We start from the raw sequence: 21,530 nt of genomic DNA, 5'->3' as shown, positions 1-21,530 counted from the left end.
AAATATATAATAATGACATGACATAATAAACAATGCCGTTGTGTAGAGGATGGGTCACTATTATCAAAATCTTCAGTCTTTATTTAGTATTATTTTGAGTGGATCCAAGGCATATACTCCATAATCATTACTGAAAAAAAAAAATTTATATATAATATATTTTTTTTCAAAATAACATAAAAAGAAAAGAAAAATAAACTACAAATCATTTGAAACTAGAGCTTGTTCTGATTAAATCAAGTCTTTGAAATTGAGCAATCTGTCTCAATGACTGTCAGTAGCTTGAGTTTAACTGGTGAAACAGTATATTGGTGGTTTTGACTTGAGGGTGCGGAACATTGTTCCTGCAGTTTTATGAGAAAATTAAGGATACGGAGATGCCGTAAACCTGTACATCCAATTACATCACAAGATTTCTTCATAACCTATGGGAAATATGATTAAGCGAGATCAATACTGGGCTTCAGCCTGACAGGTCAAAGGCAGAATCTGCATAGACGACTCACTCATGAGATTACCTCCTCCAAAAGTTTCACATGGCTGGCAAGAAACTATATAGCACATTTTCTCAAGTCACAACACACTTTGCAATGTTCACTCCATGATTTAATATTGTTTTGCTTTTTTTTTTTCAGAATTGAGGGGTGGAAAATAGTGTTTTCAGTGTAATACTTAAAAAAAGTAATAAAAATATATATAATAAAAATTAAAGATGTTCTAGCATAACTTTCAAATATACAGTGGATTAAACAAATCTTTCGTTTTGGCTACCTCTTCTTGTAGTGATTTAACTAGACACGTGAATAACAATAAAAACAGTTTAATTTTGTGTTAAAAGGCAAAACCATAATGAAACGACATCCCACAAAACTGTCTGCATGCCTGTCCAAGTCTCTCAAGGCCATTCTTTTATTCCCCTTCTGTTATTGAATTTCTCTATGAAACCTTTTGCACCTGCAGTCAGATTTATTGTCCGCTTATATTATTCAAGATTAACGAATTCAGAAGATAGAAAGAGTGCTGTTAGGCAAGGAGAGTGTCAAAAAAAAGGAAAAAAAAATTAAAGATAAACAAAACAAAACCAATAATTAGTCAAAAAAGCCCATCTAGACACACAAGCGCCAGGACTGGAGGGTACATCCCCAACAGTTTAGCAATAACCAGAGTAGTCAGAGGCTGAGGTTGTTCTTGCTGTCCTTCGCAGACTATCCACTCACCCCACCCTCCCACATCTCCTTAAGAGTCCTGTTTAACAAAAAACATCCCATCACATTCAAACCCAAAACCCAGCGCCCCCCTTCTAAAAATCCCATAATGCAAAGAGACAACACTGGTGTGGAACTACAAAAGTTCCCCATCCTCCTGCTCCGGAGGTTTCAGCAAACATTAGGGTGGCACGTAAGGGGGTGGAGATCTGTATGGGGTCATGTTCTTAGGACGGGATCCTTTCCCCTCCATTGGGACAGTGAAGGGTGGTGGTGGCTGGTAGGGAGGGGCATTAGGATCCTCATCGTGTAGAGGTGTGTACTCTCCCAAAAGGTCCTGGTTCAGAGGTGTTGTCTCTGGACTAGCCATGTTGGGATACTCTGGTGGAGGAAGCGGAGGCTTTTCCTCTTGAAGGATAAGGGGCATGCTGGAAGAGGGGGGTGGCTTAGAGTCATCGAGCTCATCCGCAAAAATAATGGGCACTCCTTTCTTGATGAAAGTTGCTTGGTCTTCTATAGTCAGCTTGCCCTTGCGCTTCTTGCGATAGCAAATCATGGCAATGATTCCGGCAATCAGCAAAATGGCTGCAACCACCACTGCCGGTATGACGGTGTGAAGATAAACATCATCAGTGCTCTGTCTTCCCGCGCCCACAGCAGGAGTAACAGGAGATGGGGTCGGATCGGCGATCTCACCTAACGGTACAAACATGTAGTTACGGCAGCTTCCTGTGCCCCTGACAGTGATATTTAATGCCTTGAAGTCTGGTTCCATGAGTTTAGTGAATTGTATAGAGGGTTTACCCTCATTATCAGAGATCTTTCTGCTCAAATGCTGTATTTGCTCTTTTGGGCAGGGGTTTTGCTGAAGGCTGTTGTTGGTCCATTCCACTATGATGGAGCCCTTGATGATGTTCTTCAGTGTAACAGTGCTGCTGTTACGATCACCGAAAGACTGGGCCAGTTTCTTGACCAGAAGGATCTTCTTGTGAATGTCATTGGTGACTGTACGTGCATCCCCCTCAAACATGGCAGTAAACAACACCGGTGACTTAACATTGGCTCCCCATCGATTGACACGGACCTCAAATGCATCTATTGCATAGAGACCTCCTTTGTCAGTTGCTTGCATGAAATACTCATGTTTTCCTTCGTGCTCCTGGTCTGGTAATCCATACAGCAACTGGCTTGTGCTATTGAACTGTATCCAGGAATCATCCCCAACTACATCATTGCCCTTGCGCAAGGTGAGCCTTAACTTATCTGTAGTTCCATCCTCTTTGTCGAAAAATGTATCAGATGGAACCTTCACCTCAAAGTAGGTGCCAATGTGGGCATTCACCTGATCGATGGGGTTACGCAGCTGGGGTTTTATATTGCCATCAAGTACAATAACCGCAGGAGTGGTGCGTCTTGGTGGCTTGGTTGTGGTAGTCTTGGGTTCTTTTGGTATTGGTGTTGTCTTGGGTTTCTTTCCAGGTCTTTTTGTCGGTTTTGTCCTGGTGGTGGGTGTTGCTGGGGTCACAGAGGTTCCAACATATACAGGTCTAGTCATGGTGGGCTGGATGCCAATAGTGCTGGTAGTTTCCATTACACGTGTTGGTTGAGGGGGGCCTAAGGTTGGAGTGTAGGCAATAGGATCTTTGTTCCGAATGGTAGGTTTCATGGGAAGTGGCACAGGACCACGAACAGGTGGGGCAGAACTTTCTGAGGTAGGAGCAATAGAAGGAGAGGTTGGTGTGGGAACAATACGAACGGGGGGCTCAGGGTAAACTGTTGGGGGCAGTAATGAGGGAATGGGAGTGGGGGTGTTGTTGAGCTGTCTTCGTACCCTTTTGGGTACATGGGGCTTTTTGTTTGCAATATGCCATCCAACAACTGGATACCCCAACTGTGCGGACATGGTCCCCTCTTTTGCCGGAACCTGAACACTACTAATATCAGGAATGCTGCTTTGATCCAGACTGCAGCCAAGTTTCCAGGACAAAAGGGCTCCGTTTTCAACCACCTTCTTGGCATTTCCTGGTCCTGCCATGAAAGCAGACATGTCAAACAAACGGTTGTTGACCACAGGCAAAATCTTCATGTGCTGAAGCCCCATGCCAGAGAACTTTTTCATGTTGGCAAGTAGTTCTACCCTCTGCGCTGAACTCATCTTTGTGAGGTCAGCATCCAGGATGACGGTAAGCACAGTAACAGGCTCCTCATTGCCACAGATGAAAGGTTGGACATCATTGCTGGCTGATTGCTGGATTGCAAGCTGAAAAGGATCTGTATCAGCATGCTCCTCTGGGTGCACCTCAATGGAGAACACATCTGGGCTCTGGGAGACTTGGCTTTCATTGGAAACAGAAACAGATATGTAGTGAACGCCCTTGTCTGTCTCTAGAGGAAGGCCTTGAAGTGTGCCACTCTCTGCATCCCAATGCAACCATGCTGGGAGCACATCCTTGCTTGCTTCTGTGATCTGTAAAATGGGAGGAGAAATAACGATTACTGCAACTGAATGACTCGCATCTGAAATTTAACAAGACAAATGAGCTTACAGGGATGCCAGACATGCACTGCCAAGTAAAACCTGAAAGTAAATTTCACTTTATAATGTGACTAATCACATGAATCAAAGTCGTCTTTCTCAAATGATACATAATTTTAGTTTTTGTATTATATCTTTCCTGGTTGTGAGCATGAATTCAGTATCTTCAAATTCAGTAACACAGGAGGAGTGAAGACTATAATGAATGAGTGCTCTCAGAGTGGCATAGAGCTCCCTGCGGCATGCGATTCTCCACCAGCTGGAAAGCCATTCAATGAGCGCTCAGTCAAAAATAACCAATAATGAATCAATGGCATTTCGATGATCCGTTAACATAAGTCTCTCTGCAAATTCAAAAATACATCCTTTCCTTCCAGTCCCTTAATTTGATTGGTAATAAATCCTGGTTCATACATTATGTAGAGCCAGTGCCCATGTGTTGGGTCATTAAAACTCACACCAGTACATAACAGTCACTAAGGGAGCAGTGGCATCAGCAGCTGGGCTTTTTATTTCAATTGATAGGCTTCAAAGGTTTAGACACAAAAATCCAACAGCACCACACCCCTCTGCCTTTCGCAATCCTGCTTTTGAATATTCCCATTTACCAGTCAGAGCATGTGTGGAGTTTGACTGTGAACCTATTTGATCGCTTAGAGACATTAATAATTCAGGTGAGAGTCTAATTATAGGCTGATCTATAGTCTTGTTGATTGATAGTGTGCTTGAAACATCAACACTGCTGCACTTCAAATGGTACTTGGCTTGCACAGAACAGTTGTATTTTGAGGGTTTAAAGGGTTACCACACACAAAAATTACAATTCTGTCATCATTTACACAGTCGCAGCTCTCAAATCCTATTTGCTCCCACATAATTTTAAATATGGCACCATAAGAGGGGTCATAAACCATAACGTGAAATGACAATATAGTTATCATCATAGTAAGCTATCGGATAACTTTCATGGACTGCTTTCATGTTTTTTCCAGTCTTGATGTCCACCCCCATTCACTTCAATCGTATGGAAAAACGTGGCGTGAACATTCTGCCAAAACTCTCCTTTTCTATTCCAAGAAAGTCAAACCAAACTAAAATGACATGAATGAGTATATAATGGCAGTATTTTTATTTTTGGGTGAACTATTCCTTTAAAACACAGAAATGGGCCACAGCTATCAATTACAGAATGTGTCAAACTACGATCAATTGTGGAATTATCCTTCAATTAGTGAATTGAGTCGGCAATGCCACTGAATCTATATTTACTTTTCACTTCATTATCTGTAAAAACCACAGCAATATCTAATAGGTCTAGATCAGGAGTAGGCAAGTTCGGTCCTAGAGAGCCGCTGTCCTGCAGAATTTAGTTCCAACCCTAATCAAACACACCTGAACAAGCAAATTAATGTCTTCAGGATTACTAAGGCTATAGGCAGGTGAGGTTTTTTTTCAGTGTTGGAGCTAAACTCTGCAGGACAGCGGCTCTCTATGACCGAACTTCCCTACCCCTGGCCTAGATATACTGCACTGACAAAAAAAAAATGTTTTTCTGTTCATAGCCAAATTGATACCATACCTGCATTGAAACATATGGTACAGATGCTAAGTGTCTACTTTCGGTGCCTTTTTAGACCTTGGTTTAGATTAAAACAGAAGGTTAAGGCAAGTCTTTTTCTTCTGAAACTAGAGCATCAGTGGCAACACACACAGCCACTGACATTTAGGGAACCACATAGTTTCCATAGAGATGATTCATGCAACCCACACTAAAGACAGTATAACTTCTGCCAAAGGCATGTTTCTCTTGACTTAAATGAAGAAAGCAAGGAAAGGCAGAAACGAGTGCAGAGAGAATGTCAACAACAAGAATATTAGGGAGTTGTTTTTTCTTTCATATTTCTTTCATATTGCTGCAGCAAGCCTGTCAGGGTGCTTCTGAATGGCACATGTAGAATGGGAAAGAAAATAGTCCAACAGATCCCAGGGCCACAAAACCAAAGGACCAACAAGGAACCTAAAAATGAAAACTGTATTTAATTTAAGGAATGTGAATGGCGACTATCAATTTTTAACATTCTTTTAAACCTGTTCTGTTCAACAGGAAAAAGAAAGTCAAGAAGGTGTGGGGCAACATGACAGTAAGCAATTGATGACAATTTTCCATTTAGATGAACTATCCCTTTAACAACCCATAGGACCTCAGTGATAGGGTTGAAATTTACAATCTTTAAAAGACCTGATGAGAAGAATAAACTTTTCCCCCTGAAATGAAGGAATTACATGGATGAATCGAAACTCCCTTGGTTGTGGGTCGAATAAAGCTGCTCATTGTTAGAGCATGCTTGTGGGGGAGTCTGCAGGAAGAATAGATCTCATTGTTGGGATATGAAGACAGCTGAAAAGATAAGATTCATAGTTCTGAAGGAGTAGGCTCAGGCATGTCTTTGTGATATTAGAGAGAGAAACGGAGACAAAGGAGGCAGTGGGGGAACCAGCGTGAAGAGCCCTTTAGTTTGGTCAAGCAGATATTTACATGAAATGACCATTTTCTTTGGTTAAAAATTCATGCAACTCTACTCATCGTGGTCTCTGAATACACATGCTTCTTTAAATGAAGACATATCACATTTTCAGGAGCGAAGCATTTGCACTCCCAATTTTGAGACAAAATGACGACAGTGATCTTTGAAAATAACCCACTCTTGCCTAGGGAAAACGGCAGGCCTTTTTCAGCGGACTGTGGAACATGACCCATTTCTCTACCGAAAATTACAAATGAAATGTGGGGTGTGTTCAGGTCACTTGAGAGACGGATTTGCAAAATGTGCGACCGAGCTGCCTGTGTAGCAGAAATCAAAACAGGCTTCAAGTTGCCAATAGCAGTCCTTCATCTAGGTAAATGAAAGTTATCAAATAAATGCTGATTCTGTTTGCTGACATTTTTCAGACAGGAAAAGAAAAGGTAACAGAATAAAGGCTCACCGGGAGAGCTGCTGTTTGTTTATAACAAAACTTTAAATTGCTATTCGGTGAGGAGGGAATGTCAGCTTTTGATCCATGCTGCGGAACAAGCATGAACAAAGGAGAAAACAGTAAATGTGCAGAGGGGAAAAAAATGGGCCGTGAAGATAAAACTCATGAATGGCAAGCAGCATTCTTTAACGTGGATCGGTATCGAAACACGGTCACATTATGAAAGAGGGAAAATTACAGCTCCTTGGGCTGTGTCATTGTGGCAGACAGGTGGAGATGGGTATATGCAGTAACTCGACATTTAAATTCAATATTGATACCTATTTGATAGGACCTACCGGGACTTCTGCAAAATAAGGACCCTGAATAAAGAGGGATAAATACTAAAAGAGGGGCTTATTTATGGAAATCCACAGAGCTCCATTTCCTGAAACAATTACAAGGAGAACAGTCAAGGACACTTAAATAGTCAACCTGTAACTGCCCTCTAGTGGACATAACAGAAACGGCATGGCAGGTTCCTCTGTTGATTCATTCACACAAGCCGAGGGCTGCGTTTTGCTCCCTTTGTTTCCAAACCCACCTAAAATGAGGAATTATAGGTCCTTTTTTCTGAAAAAGAAAGACCTGTTGAGACTGCATAAAGACTGTGAAAGGGCAGTGGTGCGGCAGAGTAATTCTAGACTGCAATGACACTGGCACCGCAAAAGCTGGTTGCTATGCAGACAGTATCATAACAAATAAACGTGAATATGCATCCACAAGACCCAAACAGAGCGATCTTGAGTTACATACATCTCCCAGTCAACAAAGTGACTCATATTTCCAAACCAATTTTATTATCAGCTGCAAGAATACAACTTTTCCACTGCCTCACTGCTGAGGCTAATTAGGTTTCAGTGCCAGTCTTTGTGCTGAAAAAGGGAGGGGCTGAGGAGAATACGAAGAATCCTGCCATCACGGACGAGAGTGGAAGAGCAGGAGGAGAGGAATTCAGAGAAATGAAAGGACAAGGGAGAGAGAAGCTCGCAGTTTCCTTCGTTCAAACATAAACGACATAAGCAGGAACTAAAACAGCTGCCTCTATTAATCGAGATGATTAAGCATTCGTCAATTGGCTTTGGCATTTAAGACTAGAGCTTTGTCCTGTTTTGAACATAAATAAAAAAGCACAAAGGGATGTTTTTAAGATGCGCTTGGCTTTTCTCTCTTTTAAGCATATCCCCTTGGTTCCTTTTGATAAAATGGAGGCTAGAAATTTAAAAGCATGAAGTAGGTCAGTAACTTCAAAAGGATCTTTGCACAGTAGGTTATTTATGAATATCTGAGGGTCCAAGCATTTCGTGGAAACCATGCTGATGGGTCTGGTGTGAACAGACAGCTTTGGACTTGACAGACTTAAGATACTATAGAATTAGCAGCAAAGACCAACTGCAATACTATACACCAATTTGGCCTATGCTATAATAAAAAAAATAAAAAAATATAGCAAATCAAATAAGATGTTAAAATGTAAACATAAGTCCTGGAAATGAATTATTTGTTTGGTCAGGCAAGCACAACTATTACTATTGCCCATACATATGTCCTCTGTTAAGCCTAAATGTAACAGATCCTTAAATCTCCTATGATTTTAAGTCAAGGTTTTTAAACTATGGCCCAGGGACCACAGGGGGTCACGAGGGGGGGCAAAACATTTCAGGGAATGGACAAAAAAGAACATGTAGCCTATTTTTAGGGCTGTCATTAGTCAACATGTTCACTTAAGATATTAATTAAATGTTTAATGTGATATATATTTTTATATTCATATTTACCAAAAAAATACATAGTGACTATTTTTTAAATCAATATTTATGTATTGTGTAATAAACCAATTGTATACAAAAAGAAAATGGAATATGGAAATAATTCTAGAAAGTGGGCAAAAATAAATCCCTGTTATAAGCAATGATATTTAGTTTTTCTTTGGCAGAAGATACAAATCTGTTACATTTAAATATTGAAGCCCTATTTAGACGATATAAAAAACACGTCTATTTTATTGATGTAAATCACCGATTTTTTTTTATAACTGATCCAATACCAGTGCTATACCTATACCTCTTTGTGTAGAACTGATGATCACTCTGATGATCATTAACACAGTCCACTAAATACACTACTTTATAATAGAGAAAAACAACAAATGAATATGCAATTATATAGGCTATTATGACAAAATATTTAGCAACAAAAGTAATTTTAGAAAAAATCTTGGGTGCACAATTTATATAAAATCTTTGTATAATAATAAATAATAATTTGTTATATATATATTATATATATATATATATATATATATAGCGCTTTTTCTGCGTACTCAAAGCACTTTACGTGGAAGGGGGAATCTCCTCAACCACCACCAATGTGCAGCGTCACCTGGATGATACGACGGCAGCCATATTGCACCAAAACGCCCACCACACACCAACTTACTGGTGGAGAGGAGACAGTAATGAAGCCAATCAGTATATATTTGTATACTTTATAAATGTATTTTAAATGCATTTTTTAAAAGCTTTTTAATGGGGCAACAAGATATAGATATGACAGATTACCAGTAAATTCCAGTTTCCAGTGCGCATGCTTTATAACATGGAAAAAAGGCAGCAGAGGCAATTCCGTTACAGAGTACTGGATCAGTGCGTCCCTATCTATTTCTGAGCCATTAAGCAACTACCTAGCAAACTCATAGCTAGTCTCTGATAATCTTCAACATTCTACCATTGCAGTGGCAAGTTTTGCACGTACCACCACTCCAAGTAGTAAAACACAGCTCTGTAGTTAGAATTCATTTTTGTCCCGGCTATCTACTTTTTCTGAGACTTCAAAATTATTAGCTGATTCTAAATGCTCTTAAGGAAGGAAAGGGGAAGTTCATCGTAGGCTATTGGTCTGGACAGGTCTGAATGGCTATGGAAGGGAACAGCTGTAGGCAGCTTTAACTGTTGGGCGTTAGATTCTTTAGCACAGCTGTCAAGACAGATTTTCCGAAAGTGCACAAAGGGGTTTGTGGTTTCAACTTTAAAAATGCGCTTGACAGGGCAGAAATGATGCAGTGAATGTAGGATTACACAGAAGGCCTGGGAGAGCCGCCCAACATTTAGACGGGACAGAGAAACACAATGAACAGATTCAGACAGGGGTCACGCTTTTAACAACAGTTGACATGGACTGGTTGGTTAAAAATGTCTCATCAACTGTTGGGTGGTCAACAAAAGATGCCTGGTCAGGGCTGGATTGTGTTTGTACCATTAGCGCATTGATTGGTTTTCAGAAAGCAAAAAATGCTAGCTCACAGAAGATAGACACACCTTGTTGGGGTTTATACAGATAAACAATTGTAGAACCAACCGTAATACAAAATAAATTGTAACAAAAAAGGCGGGAATGAAACACAATGCTCTCACAAAATTTGGTGGACTAAAATTTGTTTATGCTGTTGATCTAAATGTAAAGTGCACCCCATGCTTGCAATTCCCAGAGAGGTCTATGCCATAAAGCATGCAGACCACGTGTTTTCAAGTAGTATTGCATTATTACAGGGACCAACACATTTTATGGTCTATCAGTCATAAGGAAAGCAGAATAAGATTTGAGCAGTGCTTGGGGCAAAGTCATGCTTTTGCACTGACTGAGTACATTGGCTGGGGAGCTATCTGATATGCCAGGGACGATCCGCTGAACACCAGAGGACAAATTTGTTTGCATTCATTTGCAAAACATTTTTAAGGATGCCATGTACTTTAAAGGAAGATAATCTCACCTTTACTATGCCCCTGGAGTCCTTCGCTTTGATGGGCACACGCATTTGGAACACCCTGCCCACCACCGCTGAGGAGTCTGGGAAGCCACTGGGCTGCGACACGGACACAACCGCTGATTCTGCCTCACGTAGGTCCGACAAGACCGCCGAGTGCATAGACGCCTCCAGCTGCCTTACATCACCTAGAACTTCCATAGATTTCTGATCCCAGGAAGCCCGCACTTCCGTTACTGTCAGCACCACTGCGATCAGCAGCACCACAAGAGTCCTGTTCCTCTGACCCAGCATGGGGCGTCCCCCATCCCGGAACTCTTTCAGTTTATTGCGCATGCCTGCTTTTATTTTCTCTCGCACAAAAGAGGACGTCCAGTTGAGGGGGCAGCATGCACCCCACAGAGTTCGAAAGGACTGATCCTCTTTTCAAAAGCTCAATCCTCTCCTTTTGTTCTCGATTACGCCTCTTTTCCCTCCTTTTGTGAAAGTGCCCTCAGTAGTTTTGAAATCCCATAGTTAAGGGGCTGCCTCTAAGACCTGTGTTGAGAAATAAAAAGAGATGAATTCATTAATAAGCATTACAATAGCAAAAGACAACACTGACATGTCTGGCCAATGCAACTTAAGAGTGATATATCATGTTGGTATCGAAAACACAGCCTGAAATGAATTACTGGTGAAAGCTAGAGATGTGCAAAACTAAATTTTTTAGGGTTTGACTGACCACCTACATTTCGCGATTAACCGACCCTCAGTTTCTGAAGGGGCATTTATAGGGCTGAAACGATTCCTCGAGTTACTCGATTACAAAAATTCCTCGAGGCAAAAACTCTGCCTCGAAGCCTCGTTAAATTCCTATGTAAAATGTAATTCACTATACGCGGATCTATACTATAGCGCGTGATACATTTTGAATTTATTGGGCACGATGGCGGAGAGTAAAGATGTCCATAAACGCAGAGAATGTCTAAAGTTTGGGATCATTACATACTTAAAAAGGAAGAGAACAAGGTGCAATGTGTCTACTGCGAAGTAGACCTGGCACACCACAACAGTACGACTTCAATGATTCAGAATCTGAACCGAAAACATCCACTCCATGCTCTCACCAAACGTCACTGAAACATAACCTAATGGTCTGTTCACACCGAACGCGAATGGAGCGTCAAATATGCGTCTATCGTGTCTAGTTAGACGCTTAAACATTCGCTTGAGTTAACATTTTTCAACGTGCGCGGAAGACGTTCGCGTCATTCGCGACGCCCGGCGCGAATGATGCGTCTATTCGCGTCTTTGCACTTACTTTGTATGTAATCTACTTGCGCAAATAATTAAAGTTGCGTTCGGTGTGTGAACCCCTTCACTTACACACACACACACACACGCATCCTCGTCTCTCTCACGCGCCAGTCAGATCAATTGCGGCAATGCATCACATATGCTTAAACTTTAATGTAGCCACGCAACAATAATTTCAGCATGCATTCACTGTATACACCGCGACGTGATGGAGGAACACATATTGTATTGAAGTCTTTGCGAGACCTTGTTTGTATGTCACGTCTTTCAAATAGTTACAGACAACAAATGAATGAAATTCCCCAGCCTGCTTCTCCAAATCCACTCGTACTTTTGGGGAAGACATTTTAATTGGCTACCAAAGTCATTGAGCATAGAACATTGTTGGCACTTATACTAAATGGGTAAAAATTGCAATAAATAGGCCTAGTTTTGGCCCCCAATGTTGGAGTTGGAATAAGTTTTTTTTGTTTGTTTTTTGAGAAATAAAAGCCAAATGCTTGATCATTTTACAGCCACATCATTTTCGTTATGCATTATTTGTTTTAGTTGTTTAAAAACACACAAAAAATTATCCGATTACTCGATTAATCGATCGATTAAGTGCTAGATTAATCGATTACAAAAAGAATCGATAGCTGCAGCCCTAGGCATTTACATAAGACACATTCTTGTGTTTGAAAACAACCAGATGCAGCAGGCTAAAACAAAGTCAGAGGACTTGCAATGCATTATCAAAGCTATTTTTTTAACCATTTAAACTGTAGTTTAACAAATATTTAAAAATTCAATGCACACGACGCAAAACAAAATTGAGTCGGGATGCAAAAAGGCATGTGCGAGATAAAAACTTGACCTTACTATTCCTTACTATTATGTTGATTGTTAAATAATTAGTCGATTAGATCCCATTTCAAATACCGATCAAGGTATCTAATAAGTGACGTATCATGGCGTTGCTGTAAATCACTTTAGGTTAATGGTATAAGCCAGATCTTCGCTCTCTGCCAGTGCTGATGTTTCGAACTGCTTGCTTACCCACAAGCACACATACACAGGTGGATCAAGACTAATCTGATTACCATTCACAGCTTTCTCTCCCTTTTCTCCTCTCACACTGTGCTTTTCATTCCCGTTCTGCCTCATTCATCACCGAACATGTCCCTGAAAAAACACCCAGCACTGGAAGAGTAACCTGCTCCATGAGTGTTGACAGAAATGGTCAGAGACAGGGGGTCACAGTCCATAGCGACCGAATGGTTTAAACACTTCAGAGGAATGCACACCATCTGAATTGTCTCATGGGGGGGGGGGGGGGGGGGGCTCTACACTCTAGAGGTTTGTTATTCATGCAGGTCTTTCACTCAGAGGAAGGAGAAAAAGCCTGCGGTGAAAAGAGGGATGGGTTTAGTGCAGGGTGGGCTGGAGATTTTTATGCATTTGAAGAGGGAGCAGCTCCATACAATGCAGCTGATTTCCCCCGAGAACTGCTCTCGAGTCCTCGTGTTCAACCTATGAGGGAACGAGCGAAGCAGATACGAGAGGGGTGGGGCGGTCTCTCACGCTCCCTGTGCTTAGTGGGGGTTCGAGAGGAGCTTCTTCAGAAGACTCCCAAACAACAGCACTGTAGGTCCAACTCACTTATCTTTTGGAGATTCATTCTGAAAGCCAGCAGGAAAGTTACTCCTATAACAAAGTCCAAATAATCAACAACCATTTTCAAAGTCAGGTTTGTTTTGCGGTCTCAACCAGACGCCGACAAAACACTGTCCTCGAATGTTAAAAATACATCAAATGAAAACCAAAGACACATGGTTGACAGAAAAACATGGATACTACTGAGAGCAATAATAACATTGTTTTGTGGAGATAGAACATAAGGTGTGTTATTAGGTTACGAGCAAGATTTTCAGGGAATGTTTAACAAAACATTACATATTTGCTCAACAGCGTGTAGGCCAAGGATCATCAATGGCCGACGAACTGCCGAGACGCTTCCTCCATAGATTTTCAGATAAAATTAAGTTCACATCAGATTCATTCAGTTCAATAAGCTATTCATTTCAAGTCACCACAAATATAATCATTAGGATTTAGTGTCTGACTCTAATCTGTGCTTGCTCTCAGGTTCAGAGCCATTTGGAAAAAGTCACTGAAGTCCCTGACTTGTTAGTTTCCAATAGAAACTTTCATTATGCCAGTGGATAATCTATAATGACTGCTGATGTACCTCATTACATAGACCACAGGCTCTATCACACACACACACACACACACACACACACACACACACACACACACACACACACGTTTGTAAAACCTGCGAAACAAATGCCTTAGATGCACAAAAAACCCCACCAATCCTACTGTTTTAAACTTAAGTCAATCTTACTTGACATGAACTGTTGACTAAAGACGAGAACTGCTGAAAACCCTGGCCACCTTTTGACAAGGTTTTTTTTTTAAGACTTGGATTAGAAATCTGCAGAATGCCTGAAGTCTTATCGCACATCATTTATCCTGACAGGCATGGCTGGAGGTACAGTCAGTAGCATGACCCTCTTCAGCTTTCCGCACTTTTCCACTACAGTCCCACCATTGAGCATTCACAAAGAGCCAGATGAAATTGGCAGGTACATGAAAGAACTTAAACCTCATCTCCGGTTGCGGATAAAGACGCCCTTTCAGCTCTCAGGAATGGCGGGCTGATCTCTAAAAGGTGGAAAAAGGGGCCCATCACAGAATTCCTCCCTTGATCAGCTCGGCACAAGAAGCTGCACTGGTCACAGGAACCCTGCTGCCAGACTCACCGACAATGGACTCGGACCCTTTCTGCAGTCAAAATGACATGAGAAGTCTTTGAAATGGGCCATTTTGTTCTAAAGACAAAATGGAAATCACTTCATGCGTGAAAAAAAAAAGAGAATCACGAAGGCCAGTCCCTATACGCTAGCAAAACTACAGAGGGCCATTGTGTTGGAGGCCTGAAACAGTCCACTGGATGCTCCGGGAGATTAGGATTTGACAGGGATGTATATAGGTTGGGGGAGAGGGCAAGCAGTAATAGGTTTGCAGACAACAGTTCAGTTGGCAAAGGGTGAAGAGCGCCCTTTGCCCTGGTACCATGGTGACACCCCATGTCCATCACCCCCAGGGGCCCATGCTATTGGACAAGCTTATAAAAAGGATTGAGTCACGCATTCCAGTTGATGCAAGACAGCAATGTTTACTTGCAGCCAAGACAGGGCTGCAGACAAAAAAACTAAACAATTAAGCAGCCATTGGTTGAGGGGGAAAAAATAGGTGCCAAATTATTATTTAAGTGCACAAAAGAATAAACGTGTTCTTATTTTATCATGTGTTGTCACGTCTGCCCTCCTTTTACAGCATCAGCATTTTCATCCATCTTGTAGATGTCCTGGGAAACAAAGATTCACTTAAAGTAGGAACTGAATTGCTTTTCCAACTTGAGAATGTCATCACAAAGAATTGTTCTTCACACAGAATCTAAGCCAGTGTCTCTGACCATAATAATGCCAGCATCACTTGGCCAAAAATTATAGTTTGGACTCCTCATAACACATCCTATAAACATTGTTGTATGTCTTGAACACACCCAATCTATTTTTCTTTATTAGTAATATCTGAGAGGTAAAGTTAGGGAAAGGCAGCTCTTCAAACATTTACAGGGTTGAATTTCATTTTAGCTCCTTGCATTCTTACTCATGTAGACAACAGGTTAAGTAAAAATATAAGGGTTATGTGATATAGTGCATATGTTTAGCAAAATGACCCTTTCTATAGTTATTTGTCTAGCAAAATGACCCTTTCTATAGTTATTTGTCTGACTAATGAGCTTATGAGCATTCAACTGCTTTTCTGAGGTAAATTTGACATTACGTATCATGATTGCTCTCAAGCTGTTTTCCAAGGTCGAAATGCTGAGTGCGCGATCTTTCAAGCTATATTAAAGAGCACCAAAACGACATTTATTACTTGTATTTCGATTTGACAGAATTTGACAGCTGAAAGTTTAATTGTTTACTAAAATTAACAAACACTTTAAAGGTGACAATTAAGTACAAACCTACTGCGATTATGGATGGCTGCGCTAAAAATTATGTGAAGTTCATGCAATAAAAGAAAACAGCAAAGATTAAAACATATTGAGAATAAGAATCCATATAAGTATCAATTAAAAGCGAGAATTGTTAACGATTAGTCCGTGTCCACACAGCTGACATGTTTATCTGTTGTAGTAATCCATGTTGTGTGCACAAAATAGACACCGTCTTCCTGCACTTTTACAGTCCTTGACACGTCTCCGTCGTTTTCTCTCTCATGCTGGCACAGCCATCAGCGTCGTTGCTCGATAGAGATAAGGGCTCTGAAAAAGCCTGATATTTTTTGGTTTGACATGCGTTTCTGACGCTGAAAGCTGATTCTCATCTCTGAGCATATTTTGCCGCTCAGTGAGGTAGAACTCAGTGAGATTTTTTCCACTGCAACTTTTCTGCGTGTCATCTCATTTTACCACAACATGTTTTACTTTTATTGCCACCAGTGGTGATCTCAGCAAAAATATCACTTGCAAGTTAATATTTCTGATTGCGAATGCGACCGTTTTAGTCAGTCTGGAACCCTGCAAAGGTGCCTTGTTGGATAATTCCAACAGCACACTTTTTTGTATACAATTACAAAATGTAGTCTTTTTTAGACAGACCGCCTTTTTAGGCAAAAAATTTAACTACACAAATACAATGCATAGTTGAATATTTAAACACATTTACCAATCCTCACAGCTTTCAACTAAAATATAAATGCACCACAAGAGTTCTGAAGAATACTATATCAACTCAAAACCCAGTAACCTGACGTACAAGGTAATGTCAGGTTTATTTTTCAGGATTTTAAAACTAGAGCCTGGCAATATACACAATTCAGGCAATATGACAATTAAAATGAGAGAGAGAGATCACAAGTTGCACTACAAGCCATCGGCAACAGCTCACTTAGGTCAATTCATACTGCATGTCTGTATTTTTCTCACTGGTGTTGGCAAGCCACTTGACGCCAAGACTTTAAATAGCTACCAACCGAAAGTACTGCCAAACCAGTAAAATCCTGCAATGCTCTCACTGTCATAGTATTAGTTTGGAGAGTCCCTCAGCAGTACCCTGTAGTCTTTCCCATTATAGTGTGGTATTCACCCTCAGCAGGGTCAGAGGTTATGACCACACTCCTCATTTGGCGATTGAGTAACGGAGAGCGGGCCTCTCCATGAAGCGACTGACTGCGGTGATTAATGACTCCGATACAGTGCCATCAATAGAACGCTGTATGTGTGAGCAGTGAGCATGGCTGTCCGCAGCCCCTGGAAAACCTCCAGGAGCCAATCAGAAGGCTTGCTTTTGCCTAAGCCCTGGTCAGCTCAAAGCTGACCTTCTCCACTTCGCACTGTACTCCTTCCCCACCCTGCTCTGACATAGCTGAGCCTTCTATTAATGGCAACTGCAGGGCACGAGGAAAAGAAGATAGAGGTTGGCTAAAGAAGTCATTCAGGACTGGAAAAGCAAGCTGGCCATGGCAACAGGATAAAAGTCACCAATGCAGCCCAGACTCTGGCCAGTTTACATCAGCAAAGACCGTAAATGATATAAATAGAAAACGGTCCCCTCATTTGACTGAAACGATTAAAGTTTCAGTACATTTAAAAGGACAGTCAGGGTTCACACACACCTTTAAACCATTAATTTATAACTTCTACAATTGCTCATTAGCAGATAAATTATATATTAAGCATTTCATTTGAATCTACAATTATAAAGAATGATTTCAAAGGCATTTTGAAGAGTAATTTCACTGATAAATATGTAATAATTTAGAAGGGAGAATAACTAGACAAAAATAAGTAGGGATGCACTGATATGAAAATTTTGACCGATACCGATAATTATTTATATTTGAAAGCCGATAACTGATGGGCTGATAAATCAATTTTGTTTTTGAGAGCCTGGTTACAAAAACAAAAGTCTCACCATTAAAAGCCATGTCTCGCCGGGGCTTCCTCTGGGCCGACGGCCAGGGTTTATGGCCCGCCAAATACCTTGGTCCAAAGCGGGCCAGCTTGGGCTTGAGGAGTGGTTACGAACAGAGGCGGAGTTTACCTGAGTCTGGAGACTGCAGCGCCGGATGATTCTGTCAGCATTAAAGACTTGACCTCAAAACTCACTTTTGTGTTTGAATGCCTTCTATTTGAGATCCGATTTGGATTCTGATCTAAGACTATGCACGCTAACCATTACCATGGTAAATATGGATGCTTGAAAAAATCAGACAAATCATAAAGGCTATCACAATCATGTTTTTATTTTATCTGTCGGTAACCTACGTCTCGTCTATTTATACCGGACTATCACCAAATAAAGCAACTTTTTTTCAGAAGCTTCCTCTTTCTCTGACTGAAAATATAACTGTAGCCTATGGGAGAGAGTGCTAAAGCTGCTTAGGTCATATGTTTGGTGGCATATTTGTAGAAATTATCATTCTTTCTAAATGTGATGTAAATACCTGTAACTACCAAATAAACAGGACACTTACTTATTCAGTTGCGTCTGTTTCTCTTTCTTTTGTGAAAAAGACATAACGGTAGGCAAAACCACTTTATTTCTGTGTGACTAATGTGCAATGTGCAATTATTTCATTATGATCAATGTAGGCCTATCACTTTTTATTTTAAAGCTGTGGTAAAACATCAATGCTTGGGTTATAAATATTCAAGTAAACAACTAAAATACCAGCAAACGGTCGCTTTTATCATGTTTGTTTTTTCGATCACGCTGTGAAACACGGCTTGTTTAAAGCCCTGGCTTGCACTGGCCCGACAGTGGAAACGTGGCTACTGGGCAACTACCAGTTGCATGCTGACCTACTTCATTTTTCTGTCCTTATGTCCTTGTGAGTCACCATCGCCTGAAATCAAAATCAATGGATTTGCAGAGTTCTTTAATGCAGACGCTAGTGTGTAGGCACGCCAAGAGCAGCGGCCCTTAACAATTTAATTCATGAGATGCATGAGTGAGTCTGGGTGAGTCTTTGTGGTCCACAACAGGAAAGAGCAGTATGGGGTAAATCCATATTAAAACAAACAAAACGTATTAAAAGCCATCAGCAGGCCTACTGCAGCTGGGGGTGGACCATCACACCCAGGGTCCTTTTTAAAAGGAAAGTGCCCTCACAAAAACACCGGTCCAAACATGCTTGTAGAGCAAACATGAACCGGACGACCTGTCAGCATCCCGATACTTGAGAAAAGGGTGTGGAAGACATATTGACCCCATATGCATGCCTACAACAATGGGAGTCTTTAGTGCCTCTGGCTTATTGCATTGACTCTATCTGGAGTTTCAACGCCCACCTGTAGGCCACTGCAAAATATGTTTTTAAAAACCAGGCTCTTAAATGGATTATGTCGCAATTATGTACACCCCCACATTCTCTTATCGTGTTAATAAACGATGAACGCGTTAGAAGCTTGAAAACAAAGCTATCGTATAATAGCGACATGCAGGAATGACATAACTTGATTTTTCTGCTCGTATCTTGCATGGAAAGCAGCTTTTGATGCCTCAGTGCTTAAGATGTGGGGAAAAAAAGCCAGGGTAGCGGTGTTATACACCTCTCTAATGTGTTTTTAATTTGATGACGAGCTAAAATGAATCGTGAGAAACAATTTAGGGAATTGCGCCACTTTCCCAAACGAGAAGGAACGCATGTTCACTTTGATTAAAACTCGGTAAAGTCAGTCGTCAGCTATTTCTCTCAGATGGCAGTACGGCTTTTGAAGAGTCTGACTGTGCTTCATTTTAAAGCTTCCTCTGTTGCCTGCAAAGCAACAAAATTAAAAGACTACCAAAAGAAGTTATACTTGTCATATCCCTAGAATTTGTAGGTAAGAGGATGATGTCTCTATAAAGCTCTATTTACGAAACTTGTTTCAAAGACTAAAATGCCTAAAGACACACACAAAAAAGAGAAAGCACTGTACTTGAACAGGGCTCCAGACTAACTTTTTTTACTAGGAGTAAAGTACTTTTTTAAAGGAACACTGTAGCCCCTTACTGAAAATGTAAAGAGTGCAAGCAGAAATTTAGGAGCACACCTTAAATCAGCTTGCAATTCAATTATTTACATTTTCCCCGAAAATAACTATTCAGGGCCTGAATTTCGTTTTGGAAAATAGGGGGGACATCCCCCTTTAAGTCATTCTTATGGGGGGGATTTTTTAATTTGAAGGGGGAGTTTTTTTTAGACAATCTTTAAAAAAATATGTTCAGCTAAATGTTTGCTCACTCATTGTATTTGTGTTTTTACAATGGGGTAATTTTTTTTAGTTTACACAACAAAAGGAAGCTTGATTTCAATCTTTGAATTAAATTGAAAAAAGTAGCACAAATAAATACATGAAATAAAGAGAAAAGTTTAGGTCTAACACTAGTTTTTAGAAATGCTAGAAACGGAAAAAAGTAATCAAATATAAAATAACACGGAATAGTATTTTAGTCCTGTATAATTTGAATACATAGGCTATTAATCCCGATTCCTTACAATTAATGCCATATTTTGTTGTTTTATATACAATAATCACAGACACATTTTAGGCTACTCTCACTTTAAGAGCTAGTGCACGGATCCACGTTCACATGTTGCGTGTGAAGCGCAGTCCGCGCCACTTTCTCCTCTTTTAAAAAGGGCTCCCTGTTGCTCAGCAATCATGAGCCACGTTCTCCATGAAGACGAAGACGTTTCAGCAAAGGATGAACGCGCAAAAGACGTAATGTGAACGGCCAATACTGTTTTCATTATAGTGTCACATGCATTTTCTTTTTGTATAATTTTTTTAAGAAATAACCGATTGTGTTTGAGAGGATACTCCCCAAGACTGGAATTTAGACAATGTTGTGTGCTTTTGACCGTTAAAGCGCTATAATTCAAGAAAAATAACTCAGTTTTGTTACTCCCGAGCTGTTTGTTATGCGGTTTAAAATCGCTTGAATGTTTAAATAGGTAAGACTTAAAAAGACGCACAAATTATTAACAATAGTGACGATGCAATGGCCCGATTGTGCAAGTGACATTTCCATCAAATGTCCCGACTCCTGAAACGCAAGAGTCTAGAATCACCGCCTGCAGTGCAGCGCGATTGGCTTGCCTTGTGTAAGAGACAGAGAAGACGCGGCATTGGCAGAATCACTCACGCTGTTTGTGAAATTGCGTCTCGCAGAAAGTTTTAAAATGACTGATTTGATCTTATAATCTGTTAGGTTAAATTTACTCATAGGCCTACATGCTAGATTGAATGAATGTTTGCGGGAATTTCCCGCATTATAAACGCAAGACCTGCGGGAATGATTAAAATGATGCGCAATACCCACAATCCCGCACCGAAATTCGAGCCCTGACTATTACTGTAAAATGCTTTAATAATAGATACTTAAAATACAACTGCACATTATAATTTCTGTACGTGAAGTTCACAGGGCTCCAGACTACGATTTGAGGGCAGCAGCACCAGAGCCTCAGTTCTACAGAACGTATTTGGTAGAACTGGGGCTGACAATAAAGCACTGGGCTTAATTTGAGATGTAGAATTTAACTTAAATTATTATCATTCATAATGTCTTAATATTAATTCAAAAGCAAAACGAGTGAA

General features: G+C 40.6%; 1 protein-coding gene across 2 annotated transcripts in view; it reads right to left on the bottom strand.

Moving 5' to 3' along the window:
* Window positions 1–584: 584 nt before the first annotated feature.
* Window positions 585–21,530, bottom strand: part of dag1 (dystroglycan 1) — a 37,915-nt gene continuing 16,969 nt past the window's right edge. For both annotated transcript variants that reach the window (XM_077226983.1, XM_077226982.1), the window contains exons 2-3: window positions 10,526–11,056; window positions 585–3,672 (exon numbers count right to left, since the gene is read on the bottom strand). In XM_077226983.1, the coding sequence (XP_077083098.1) occupies window positions 1,387–3,672; window positions 10,526–10,855 (2,616 nt within the window). In that variant the 5' untranslated portion in view covers window positions 10,856–11,056 and the 3' untranslated portion in view covers window positions 585–1,386. The remainder of the gene's footprint in view (window positions 3,673–10,525; window positions 11,057–21,530) is intronic.

This window comes from Siphateles boraxobius, unplaced genomic scaffold, assembly GCF_051911475.1.
Source record: "Siphateles boraxobius isolate OS27281-9 unplaced genomic scaffold, OSU_SipBor_1 13, whole genome shotgun sequence".
NCBI lineage: Eukaryota > Metazoa > Chordata > Actinopteri > Cypriniformes > Leuciscidae > Siphateles > Siphateles boraxobius.
Note: the sequence above shows the minus strand (reverse complement) of the source record. Positions and strands in the feature narration are given on the sequence as shown.